This window comes from Orcinus orca, chromosome 16 (genome assembly GCF_937001465.1).
Source record: "Orcinus orca chromosome 16, mOrcOrc1.1, whole genome shotgun sequence".
In the NCBI taxonomy this organism is placed as follows: Eukaryota; Metazoa; Chordata; class Mammalia; order Artiodactyla; family Delphinidae; genus Orcinus; species Orcinus orca.
In genome coordinates this window covers 70,883,797-70,896,882 of record NC_064574.1, presented here as the reverse complement: position 1 = coordinate 70,896,882, position 13,086 = coordinate 70,883,797, and the positions used below count along the sequence as shown (strand labels likewise).

Genomic DNA, 13,086 nt, shown 5'->3' with positions numbered 1-13,086 from the left:
CTGCATCGGCAGGCGGACTCTCAACCACTGCGCTACCAGGGAAGCCCCTGCATGTAGGCTTTTGAAATCCCCAAAGCCAGGGGTTTGATTCTTGTTTTCTCAGTCCTCTGTGATAGCCGAGGCCATCGAGATCTTATATCTAGTTACCCTAATGAAGGAGGGTATGGGGACATACCCACTAATATAAAAAAAATCACCCACCACCAAGTTGCCCCGGGCCACCCCAAGATTCACTGGGAACTGGGGGCGTGGCCTCAGGACTCATTCTAGACGTCCCCCGCCCCCGGGTGAGGGGTCTGTCTTAGCCCGTTCATCGTCTCAGGGCTGGATGGGGGCAGCCGGGTGGAGGACGAGGCTGGTGAGGGTTCAGTAAACCTTGGTCCCTCATTAAATGCCACCTCTGATTTGGGCCACTTCACTTGAAAAGGCAAATAGAGAAATGGGCAGAATCCAATCAGGAGTGGCGCTGGTAGCTCAAGGGGCCCAGAAGGAGACCTCTGGAGCAAGGGCAGAGTGATTGGAATGATCTAGTGCCGGGAAGACAGAGTTGAGGGCTCCGGGAAGGTTCTTCTCAGGGAGATGCCAACCAGCTTACTCCCCAACCCCCTTGTCCTCAGAGGGCAGAGCAAGAAATTAGCTTCAATTGGTGCTGGAAAGATTTAGGTTACGCGTAAGGAAGAGCTTTTTAAAGCCTGAAATATGCTACCAAGAGAGGCTGAGGAGTCTCTGCAGGGTATCTAAAAATAGCCTGTTCTTTAAAAATAGATCCGGGCTAGCTTTAAACAGCATCAGCTCAGCTTCTTGGGGATGGTTTTAAGTGCAGGCCTCACGAAGGGCGGGCTGGGGTCCTCCCCAGGCCAAAGGGCAGAAGGGAGAGTCAGCCCTTAGCCCCTGTCGGGGCAAACGTCTGCATGGATGTGTTAGATCTGCATAGGTAAGGGATTTCTTTTTCCGTCTGCCGCCCATTGATTGGTGTCATGAAATACCAGCCCTTAAGATCTCCAAGTTTTCTTTCTGTGGGAGGAAGTTTTAGGGCTGATATTAATTGGGTCAGTCCCACCAGCTTCTCCCAGTCCGTCCCCATTCCTGAGTCAGGGCTCTCCAGTGCCCTGAGGCTTTGCTGGGAATCCATCCATCTCAGCAGTGCCAGATGTGACTCCCTCCAGCCACCGGCTTGCCACCTCTTAATCTCAGCTCCCTTGGCCTGGCCTCGTCCTCTCACTGCAGCTGCCCCTCCTGGACCTCTCTGCTCCCACCTTCTTGCTAATCTGTCCTCCACCAGCAGGAAGAGAGGGCTTTAAAAAAGGCCGCCTGGTTCTTGCCCTGAACTTACCAATTATGCAATTCCTGCCCATTGCCCTCAGGAGAAAGCCTGAACTCCCAGGATGGCTTCAGAATTTTCCATGCAGCGTCTTGTTTACCCTTCCAGCAGCCGCTCTCTCCACCCACATGCTCTACCTAACGGCCCATTAAGGCCCCACCAAACCACTTTGCCTGTGGGCTCTGCTAGAGCTGCTCCACTGCCTGGTCCACCCTCCTGCTTGGATGTCACCCCCTCTAGACGCATTTCCTGACCTCCCCACCTAAACCTGGCCTAGGAGCCCAGCTAGGGTTCCCGCAGGCCGCGGGCCTCCCCCGTTGGCTGCCCTGCCACACGGTAGTCCCCAGTTTTCTGTCTCTCACCTCCCTGAGAGCATTGAAAGCCAGGTCTCTCATTCCCAGTCATATTCCCCCAGCTAGAAGGAGGCCTGGTACACAGCAGGTGCTCAATACATGCTCAGCGACTAACTGAAAGTCAGGCTGCCCTAGCAGGGGTTTCCCTTTGCTACCTTTGTGCCTCACCTCATCTGGTTTCAGCTTCCTCCAAGTCCCCACAGGCCCCTCTGTCTTACGTCCCTGACATGACATGCATGGGATGTTGGCAAATCCAGGCCAGTGCCCACGTACACGGAATGTTTGTTTAGACATGAACGCTCCCCGAGTGTTCTGAGGAATAACTTCTTGAACAGCATCTTTAATGATAAACTCTATTATAAATTAATTCATCCGCTGATTCCTCTGCCATCTCAATTAAACGGAGCATGCCACTAACATAATACATACAAACCCTGCAAAAGAGAAGTGGGGCTGCAGGCAAGAGGAGTTCTGGAACTCACTTGGGCATCATTGCTCTGTATCCCTATCTTGGGGGGAGGCATCACGGCTTGGCCCTCCTGTGTGTCCTCCAGACCCAGGAGACACCGCTCTGCATGGCCAGGCTGACTCCTCTCCCCGCACCTGAATCCCTTGGCCATGCTGCCCGGTCTCACTTTCAATTCCTGAGCTCAGGCCTCACACGCAGCAGCACTGCCCCGCCGGCCACACGCACTGCCACGGTTTTTCTGTGCTTTCCCACGCTCCGAAAGGACCATTTCACACCATCTCCTGGTTCCTCAAAACTCCTACATCCGCCGTCTCGCTCTTGGCTGGTGGCCTGGCCTCATTGGGGCGAGGGAGAGGCAAAGCCGCCCCAGTACTGGGATCTTCACTCGCACGCCCTGCTTCCCGTTCCCTTGGGCCAAGCATCCCTGCTCTCATCGTCTTCCAGAACCTTCTCTCTCCCTTGCTTCTACGGTTGCTGTCCGGCTCCTCTGCACCCTCAGGCTCCCCCTGTCTACTCGAGCACTCTGGGTAAACGCAGGAGCATCCTATATCTCCCCTCTTCAGGATCCCTCCCTGAACCCCAGGCCTGCTCCAGCTATCACCCCATTTCTCTGCTTCTCCATGCAGCGGTTTGGACGTCTTCTCTCTAACCGTTTTTGACTATTTTCTGTCCTCTGCTCAGCGTATTCCGTGGAGCATCTGTCCCCCATGGCCTCCATGTTGGCACATCCAGCAGTCACTTCCCTGTCTTCATCTCTGATCTAACAAACCACTTCCTCCCCCTCGATATGCACCCTCCTCCTGGCCCCGGCAATGCCGCGCGCCGGTTCTCCTCCTGCTGCCTGGGCCTCTGGGCCTCACCCTCCTCTGCTGGCTCCGCCTGTTCTGCTCAGCACTGGATGTTGGCTCCATCCCGGCCCTTCTCTTCTCTCCCTACAGGCCTCCTCTAGGCCCATGTCCGTACGCATTTAAATCTCCAGCTCTGACTACCCCCTGGACCCCAAACTTGTGCACCCAAGTGCTGCTGTGTTGTCTCAGCTTGGGTATAAAGTAGGCATTTCAAATTAATGTAGCGCAAATGGGGTTTGACCCACCCAGACAACTTCCTCCGTCTTCTTCATCTTCACGAGTGGCACCGTCGTCTGCCCAATAGCCCAAACGCAGACCCCAAGGTCATCCCAATCTCTGGGTAGCCCTGATCCCTCACACCCAGCCCATCAGCAGGTCCTGTGGACTCCACCTTCGAAACCTGCCCCAGAGCTGGCAACAACTTTCGACCAAGCAGCAGCAGCTCGGCCTGGGCGCCCTTCGTTACCTCAGCTTCCATCATCTGTCTTCACACAGTAATCAGAATGATCTGAAAACATAAATGAGGCCCCTGCTTCGGCCCTCTACTATGGCTTCCCATAGTACCTAGAAGAAAGCCAGATTCCTCACTGTGACCTACAAGGTCCTGGATGACCTGGTCCTCGCCTGCCTTCCTGACGCGTCTCTACGTAGTGAGGCCTACGTAGTGAGTCTCAAACATACATTCATTCATTCATTCATTGAAACATGTAGGGCTTATTACCTGCCAAGCACTATTCTAAGTGCTTTACAGTATAAGCCACTTAGTCCTCATATCAATCTGTGAATCAGGCATTATTATTATCCCCATATTACAGTTGGGGAAACTGAGGCACAGACGGGCAAGGTAATCTACCCAAGGTCACATAGCTTGTAAGAGACAGAGCTGGCAACCAGACCCTCCCTTTCCCTTTGTTTCACCCCTGCTTTACTGTGGGCTCACCTTTTGACTCTCCTGACTCCGGCTCTTAATTCTGGCCCCGACACCAGCCCCTCCGGCCTTGACAACAGATTTCGGCTTCCTCAGTCTGACCCGCGGAGGGCAGGCCTGGGGGTCATGGCAGCTCTTTTTGCCTTGGGTTCTGGATGGCATCACACCCAGCCCAGCTCTGAGCCCTCAGCCAGCGTCCCCCACCTGTCAGTGCTCTCCAAGGTCCCGAAGGGGCAGGGAGGAGCCATGCCTGGCTCACCACAGGCGCTGAGAAGCCCATTTCTGGTGTCAGGAGTTGGGAGATTCCAGAAACCACAGGATGAGAGCTTTACAGCTGTGAGTTTCGTGGTGTGAGTCCATGCCAGGAAGCAGCAGAAGCAGCACAGAAAGCTGCCCTCGTGTAGTTGCCACTGATTTAGGAGGTACCATAACTCAGCAGAAAGTCACTTTTTAATTCAGAATGAGCTGGAAACAATTCCTTCTGCCGAGGATTGTTACAGCAGATGCTCCTGGTGGGGGACCTCACTTTACAGAGCAAACATGCTTCCAGAAACTTGATTGAGAGCTCTATTGTTTTAAAAGCAGAATCGTTAGAATGCAATCAGAAAATCTCACCAGCCGATCTTTGAATGATTTGTAATTTTCATTTATTGAATTGTCTTAAAGCATGGCCTTTCATATTTGGGAATAAATGGGATTCAATTGAGAAATCAATGCATTTCTAAACTAACAATTTGGAAAATTAATTATTCTGCCAACAGGCTGGGTCCAGCTTCTGGGTTTGGTTGGTAGTTTTTGTATTAAAATACTCTTCTGTCCCCGCTGTCCTAGTACATGGAGTAGTTGTTCTCATGAATGTTTTCCTTCTTTAGTGGATGTTCTCTGGAATTACCTATGTCTACTGTTATCCCCACTTTATAGATGAGAGAACCAAGGCACTGACAGATCAGATAACTTGGATAGCATCTGGACAGACATGGTGAGGAAGAAGCTGACCGTTACAACAGCTGGGGGTTTGGAAAGCAAGTCCTGCCTTCAGAAAGGGAACAGGGCAGTGGGTGGGGTTGGGGTGGGGCTAAAGAAGGGGTCCTGCCCCACAGAGGGAGCAAGGTTCTGGGTAGGGTAGCACTTCTAGAGGGAATGAGCAATGGGCTGAAAGGAAGAGAGACCTGTCCTTCCAGCTAACAGACTCCACCGTAAGTTACAATGATTAAAAAAACAGGGGGCGGGAATTTCCTGACGGTCCAGTTGGTAGGACTCTGAGCTTCCACTGCTGGGGGCCTGGGTTCAATCCCTGGTCAGGGAACTAGGACCACAAACCATGTGGCACAGCAAAACAAAAAAATAGTGTGGCATTGTCACAGGAACAGAGAGAGATCCATGGCACAGAATGAGAGTTAGGAATAGACTCGTGTAATGTGAGGCTTGCAGTGTGGTATAAAAGTGTTATCAGAAATCATTGGCGAAAGAACAGACCCTTCTATAAGTGTTCAGAGCAATTAACAGGTCATTAAAAAAAAATTAAGTTAGATCCTTACTTGACACCATTCACCAAGATAAATTCCAGATGAATTAACATAAATATCTATAAGTATGTTAGAAAAAATATAGGATAATGTGTTGATGGTGTTGGTTTTCTTAAAGTAGACACAGGAAGCAAAAAGCAAAAGACTAAAATAAAAAAAAAAGCAAAAGACTGCTAAATTTGTATTAAATATCAAAATGTATGACAAAAGCAGTTTTGTTCATAATTGCTAAAACTTGGAAGCAACCAAGATGTCCTTCAATAAGTGATGCATCCATATGATGGAATGTTATTCAGCAATAAAAGGAAAAGAACAGGGCTTCCCTGGTGGCGCAGTGGTTGAGAGTCCGCCTGCCGTTGCAGGGGACACGTGTTCGTGCCCCAGTCCGGGAAGATCCCACATGCCGCGGAGCGGCTGGGCCCGTGAGTCATGGCCGCTGGGCCTGCACGTCTGGAGCCTGTGCTCCGTGACGGGAGAGGGCACAGCAGTGAGAGGCCCGTGTACCGCAAAAAAAAAAAAAAGGTAAAGAACAAACAAGCCATGAAAAGATAGGGGAGAACCCTTAAATCCATATTGCTAAGTGAGAGAAGCCAATCTGAAAAGACTACGTACTGTGTGATTCCAACTACATGACATTCTGAAAGCACCCCAGCTATGGAGACAGTAAGAAATCTGTGGTTACCAGGAGTTCAGAAGGAGTGGGGAGGGAGGGATGAACGAGTGGAGCACAGGGGGTTTTAGGGCCGTAACTACTGGACACAGTAATGATGGATACATGTCGCTATGCGTTTGTCAAAATCCATAGACTGTACAACACAGAGTGAACCCTAATGTAAACTGTGGATTTCATTAGTAATAATATATCACTATTGGCTCATCAACTGTAACAAATATACACTGTTGAAAGATGTTAATCACGGGAGAAACTGTGAAGGCAGAGAGAGGGGGCATTTAGGAACTCTGGAACTCTCTGTATTTTCCGCTTAATTTTCTGTAAACCTAAAACTGCTCTAAAAAATAAAATCTGGGACTTCCTTGTTGGCCCAGCGGTTAAGAATCCACCTTTCAATGCAGGGGACTGGGTTCGATCCCTGGTCAGGGAACTAAGATCCCACATGTCACGGGGCAACTAAGCCCGTGTGCCACAGCTACTGAGCCCGCGTGCCACAACTACAGAGCTCGCATGGCACAATGAAGAGCCCTCATGCCACAAGGAAGGCCTGATGAAGCCAAATAAATAAATAAAATAAAAAATAAAATAAAATCTATTAGTGAAAAAAAAAGTGCTTTTTCCCCTGTGCTGTACAGGGGGGAAAGACAAGCAGTAAGCTATTTGGAGTCTATACAATAGACAGGTTTAGTATCCAGAATACATAAAGAATTTCTGTCAGTTGATAAGGAGAAAGATTTTTAATAAAAGGAAATTGACAAAGGATACAGACAAGCACAGTCATAGAAGAAGAAATAACAATGGTTAATAAATAACATGAAAAATGCCCAAGCTCACTAGTAATGAGGGAAATTATAAAACTTAAAACAATGTTGAGGTGTCATTTTTTACCATGCAATGGGCAAAATTGTTCATGTTTTATAACATCAAGTATCGGTGAGGATTTGGGTGAGGACTCTCACGAAGCTGGCGGAAGTACGACACGGTACCTCTGCTCAGGAGAGCAGGTCACTGACGCTGATTAAAATTTAAAGTGCACACGCTTTACGACCTGGCAATTCCTCTTGTTCACGCTGGAGACATACTTGCTTGTCCGCACAGAGAGACTTGTAGAAACGTGTTCATTGCAGCATTGCTTAGAGAGCAAAAAGCTGGAAATGACTTAAATACCATCAACTGATTGGATAAATAAAACATGGTGTGTCATTATCAGGGAATCTTATGCATCAGTTCCAAAGAATAAGGTACGTCTGTTATGTACCTCTTGGAAGTTGACCAGGAATTGTGTCAAGTAAAGATAAATAAGATACCCACGTGGCTCAGCCCTTGTCTCCTTCTAACAAACTTAGACAAGGCAGAGGGGACCCTAGAGGCTTCTAGCATACCTGCCGGGGTATGACTGAGGATGGGGTCTAAGCCTGGCAGAGACAGCTGGGGAAGGCTGAGCCTTTAGGGGATCTCTGGGGGCCTCAGCACCTGTCACAGTCACCCTCTCCCTGGATTTCCTGACTCAGGTGCTCCCCGCCAGCCCTGGAGAGCAGCTGTCATCTGAGGCCAGAGGTCCCTGAGGGGCTGGCCCCGGCCCAGAGATACAGGCAACCAGCTCTGAGTCCTCTGTCTCCGTGGGGCCTGGGGTCAGGTGGCTGCAAGGAGACAGGTGTGCTGCATCCTGCTGGCTCAGCTCCCGAGACCCGACTGTGCACACCTCTTGTCTACTCCGCTTTCAGTGACATTACACGGGTAGCTTGAAATTGGCCATGGTGGGATTATTCACACCATGGAAATTGGCAAACGCTACAAATCATAGCTTTTTTTCTCTCTCTCTCTCCCTCTTTGGGGAACCTGGTGTTAAACATTTACCTTCACACCATGACAACTCAGGGTGTCCCCCTTTGCCCTCACACCTGCCCGCAAGGCTGGGTTTCAGGACTCGGTACCTCACTGCCTCTTTACTTCTGTCTTTCCTTATCTCTACCCCTTCTCTCCTTATCTCCATCTCTTCTCTCGTCTCCATAGGGGAAAGGGTGACTGGGGCAACAAGGGGAGGACAGACGCATTCTAGGCAGCGTGGGAAGAGCCCTGGCTTTAAGGGCATTTGGATCTGGGCCCCCGTCACAACTAAGCCATCTACTCCCTTTGTGACCTGGGACAGACTTGGCCACTCTGAACTTCTGTTTTCTCACCTGTAAAATGGGAATAATCATATTCAGGACTACTATATACAGCCTTGGAGGTGTGGTTCTGCTTCAACTCCAGGGAGTGATGTGCACATAGACTGTGATGTGAATGGAGCCGTATGGAGATGTGCAGTGGGCAGCCTGAACAGTGGTACATGGCCCACATCATCATACTTACTTCAGAGGGTTGTCATAAAGATTAAAAGATAATACTGTAATGGAGGTGAACGAGTCTGACAGAGTGCCTGGCACACAGTAGGTGCACATTCATTGTTGGTTTCCTTCCTTCCTCTTGTCGTCTATCTCTTCCCTCCTCATCAATACCGTATCACTCCATCTGAAAATTAGGTCCACGCCAGTTAGCCCACAAAGGCTCCAGATGCCATAGTCCACACGAGCAATGTCCCCAGGTTCATAATAATCCTGGTAACTGTAACGATTGCATGCCTGCTAGGGAGCAGACATGGATGCTGCCTTGCTTCATTTCAGCCACTTTTCACCTTACTTGTCATAATCCTCATCTTAGGGTTGAAAGACCTGAAGCTCAGAAGAGTGAGGTGCCTCGCCCAGGGCCACACAGTGGAAACGTGGTGGAAAAGGATTCCCACTCAGATCCCTTGGAATCAGAGTTCTCCCAGCCAGTGGGTTTCAAGATTTTTGACATGAGCATGGAAAAACATTTCATAGTACAATCACTATACACACGCACGTGCGTGCACGTGTGGACACACACATGTATAGAACATGTATAGAAAAGTTTCACAAAACAATATTTACTTCTGCTACATTTGATGGTATCAGATATCTGTTCCATTCCACTCTTGTTTGTTTATTTTTTTAAATTTTTTAAAATTAATTAATTAATTAATTTTTGGCTGTGTTGGGTCTTCGCTGCTGCGCACAGGTTTCTCTAGTTGCGGGCTTCTCATTGCGGTGGCTTCTCTTGTTGCAGAGCACAGGCTCTAGGCACGTGGAGCACGGCATATGGGATCTTCCCGGACCAGGGCTCAAACCGGTGTCCCCTGCATTGGCAGGCAGATTCTTAACCACTGCGCCACCAGGGAAGCCCGTATTTGTTTGTTTTAAATGCTGGTTGCAATCCATGAAGTTGACTTCACAATCCACTAGTCTAGTGAGTCAAGACCTGCGGTTTGATCAACATTCTCTAAGCAGCTTCTCCCAAATGACCTTCTAACACAGGTATCAGCAAACTCTGGCCCACAGGCTAAATCCAGCCCAAGGCCTGCTTTTGTAAATAAAGTTTGATTGGTACACAGCCATGCTCATCCCTTCATGTACTGTCTGTGGCTCCTTTGTGCTGCCACAGGAGAGTTGAAACCCAGAAAGCCTAAAATGTTTACTTATCTGGCCCCTGACAGAAAAACTTTGCCCCATCCAGAAGCAGATCTGACTCTGTGTCTCCCTTGTTTACATTTCTCCAGGGTCTCCCTTTGCCCTCGGGCTCAACTCAAACTCCTTGGCAGGCTTAGAGAACCACCGCCCTCTGGTCTTCCGTGTTCCAGTCCTGCTGCCTGTCCTTCCCTGGGGGTCCATGCTCTCCCCAGCACTAACAGGCCCCTGGTGGGCAGACAAAGCCCCACCTTGCTTCCTGACACCTTGTCCTGCTCCCCCCTCACAGGCCTCCTGGGAATGGTAGCCCACATGATGTACACGCAGGTGTTCCAGGTCACCGTGAGCCTCGGCCCTGAAGACTGGAGGCCCCATTCCTGGGACTACGGGTGGTCCTTCTGGTAAGTGGCTTTTGACTTTCAGACACCAGAGCCCCGAGGCATGCTGGAACTTCAGTAGCTCAACCCAATTGGGAAACAGGAAGGTGGGGCGTCGGGGGGGAAGCCCGGAGTCCAAAGATGCTTTGAGATCCTAGAGCTGAGGTTGACAAACTATGGCCCCTGGGCCACATCCAGCCCATCACCTGTTTTTATGTAGCCCTCAACCTAAGGATGGTTTTTACATTTTTAAAGGCTTGAACAGATGAATCGAAAGAAGAAAAATATTTGGGGACATGCGAAAATTATGGGAAATTCAGATTTCAGTGTCCATAAAGTTTTCTCGGGAAATTCAGATTTCAGTGTCCATAAAGTTTTCTCGGGATATAGCCAAGCTTATTGTTTACATATTGTCTACAGCTGCTTTCACGCTACAATGGCAGAGCTGAGCGGTTGTGACAGAGACTGAATGGCCCACTAAGCCTAAAATATTTACCATCTGGCCCTTTACAGATAAAGTTGGCCAGCCTCTGCCTTAGAGGCTGCTCTGCAAGGTGGGATGGAAGCTGTTGAGAGCCTAGTGAAGGGTTCTGACTGTAGGGGCCAGCACCTCAGAGCACGGTGTGCAAGAGAAAGGCAGAATCCGTCAAGATTCTTTGGCTTGTGAGTGATAGAGTCCCAAGCTTAAGTAAACAGGAGGTGTGTATTAGTTCATGGAACTGAAAAGCCCAGTTGGCTCAGCTGGGGGTGGGGGCATGGATTGTAACAGAAAAACCCACCCAGCTCAGTCCAATCAATGAGGAAATACCTTGGTTCCTGTAAATGGAAAGTGCAGCTTGGCATGGACTTCAGGGAACGTTTGATCCAGAGTTTCGGATGTCATCAGGGCTGAGTTTTCTTCCTCTGTGGTCACCTGAACGTTGCCCACTCCCCATGTTACCTCTGTCCCTGGGTGGGCTTCCCTCCTAGTGGTGAGAAGGCTTCTTTGAAGCTGGTGCTTCTTCCTCCACATTACAGGGGGGGAAAGAGCTCTTTCTCTAACATTCACTAAAGTCGCAAGCTTCCCTCTGATAAGCCCAACTGAAGTCATTTTCTCTCTTCTAAATTGTCACCATGGCTGGGGGAGTGTCATGAGCACATTGGCTCAGCTGGACCATTCCTCTGGAACGAGGAATGAGTCCAAAACTCTCACATGGTAAGTGGGTGGAATGGATGCTGGGTGAGCTACCACAATGTCTGCTTCAGGCACAGCTGGATCCAGGTGGTCAGGTGATGGATCAGGAACTCAGTCATTCTCTCCCCACTTCTGACTCCATTCTCTTTGTGGCGGCTTTATTCATAAGCAGCTTTTCCCCAGGTGGTAGCACATGTGGTCACCAAGCCCAGTTCTAGGCTTACATGTTACAAATGTAGCAATACCAGCAGAGAGTTGGGGCCTCTTTCCAATGTCGCCAGACAAAATCTTGTTTATGCCTTTCACTGAGTTAGCTTAAGTCATGTGACCATACTGCAACCAATGATTTAGACCCCGAGGAGACTCAGCTGCTCTAACTGTCTGGCCTAAGTCATGTGGTGCAGAGGGTGGGGTTGCCCCATCCAAACTCTTGGACAGGAAGATGGAGGAGAGGTCCTCTAATGGATAACTGGGGGTGGGGTAAGGGCGGAGCGAGGTGTTCTCAAAAGGAGGAATGTGCACTGGCAAAGACAGTGACCACAGTTGTCTGTTACGCAGGGCATCCAGGTCCGGTTCTGGTGCCTAGGGGCATTTATCCACTCAGTCATTTAACACATATTAACCGAGTGAGCACTTATTTGGGGGCAGCTGGTGCTGGGGGTACAGCAGTGGCTGAGACAGTGTGGTAACAGGGGATTAAGACAATGGACAAGCAGTACTCTGAACCCATGCTATGATGTGGGTGGTTGGCTCGGGGTGGGGGGAGTCACAGACAGCCACGGAAGCACAGAGAAAGGGTCACTGACCCAGCTTCCCCTGGGGAGGGTCCTCGGGGGAGAATTTGGTCAGGCAAGCTGGTGGAGGAGGGAATAAGATAGCATGTTGGACAGGGGAATGGCAGGTGCAAAGACTTGCCCGTGAGAGGGCGTCTTGGGGGGAAGGTGGTCAGAATGCAGCAAGAAAGGCTTTGATTGTGACCAGTGGGGACTCCTGCTGTTTTTCTGCCCCTTCCCACTCTCTGCTTGGCTCCGCCCCCTTAAAGCTAAAGGCATGTGCCCTAAAGGGACCTTGACCCATCAACACAGACCCTGATCCCCTTAAGTAGAACAGTCGTGGGGAAACCTCACCACAGCACTATGAGGTAGGTGGTTCATGGAGGGGAAACTGAGGCACAGAGAACTTAAGTAACCTGTCCAGGGTCATCCAGCTTGTGAGCAGCGGAGCTGGGATTTGAACCCAGGCAGTCTGGCTCTGGAGCCCACGCTCTCAACCTCTATATTCTGCCTCTCAGAGGGGATGGGCTAATAGCACATGGCACATGTAAATGCTCAGGGAACACTAGTTCTTCTAATATTGTCGTTATTGACATGAAATTTAACGCGCACGATACCCCCCTGTTGCATATGTAGACACTGAGGCTCAGAAAGGTTGGGTCACTTGCTCAGGATTCTGGACCCCCTCCCCCGACGTGCCTCTCTTTCCAGCAGCCCCTGGCTCTCCGCCTGGCCTGGAGCCCAGGCTGCTGGTCTCCCACGGGAACCTTTCTTCCCCTGAAAGCCAGGCCTCCTGCCCTGCTCCTCAGCTCCCCCCAGGCCAGCCTCTCAAGGGGCACCCAATTCTCATTTGACTTATTTAAGGCCAGTGCCCAGTGTGCAGCCCCTGTTAGGTCTGATCCATTTCTCCTTGTCACTGAGGCCCGCAAGATAGATCAGCCCCATTTTTCATCCCTCGCATCTGGGGGCCTTGCCAGGGCTGTGCAGTGTCATCTCTCTTGTTTAATATGTGTGCGGCCATTTGTCAAAATTCTGCCCCCAGCCCCCCACCAGGGAGGAGGCCAGCTCCACGGCAAGATAGCACCAGCCTCTGTCTCCTGGCCCAGCAGGAGAGGAAGAA

At 50.2% G+C, this 13,086-nt stretch overlaps 1 protein-coding gene across 2 annotated transcripts in view; it reads left to right on the top strand.

Moving 5' to 3' along the window:
* Positions 1–13,086, top strand: part of GSG1L (GSG1 like) — a 220,367-nt gene that overhangs the window by 169,318 nt on the left and 37,963 nt on the right. For both annotated transcript variants that reach the window (XM_033426055.2, XM_004268603.4), the window contains exon 4: positions 9,932–10,043. In XM_033426055.2, coding sequence (XP_033281946.2) covers positions 9,932–10,043 — 112 coding nt within the window. The remainder of the gene's footprint in view (positions 1–9,931; positions 10,044–13,086) is intronic.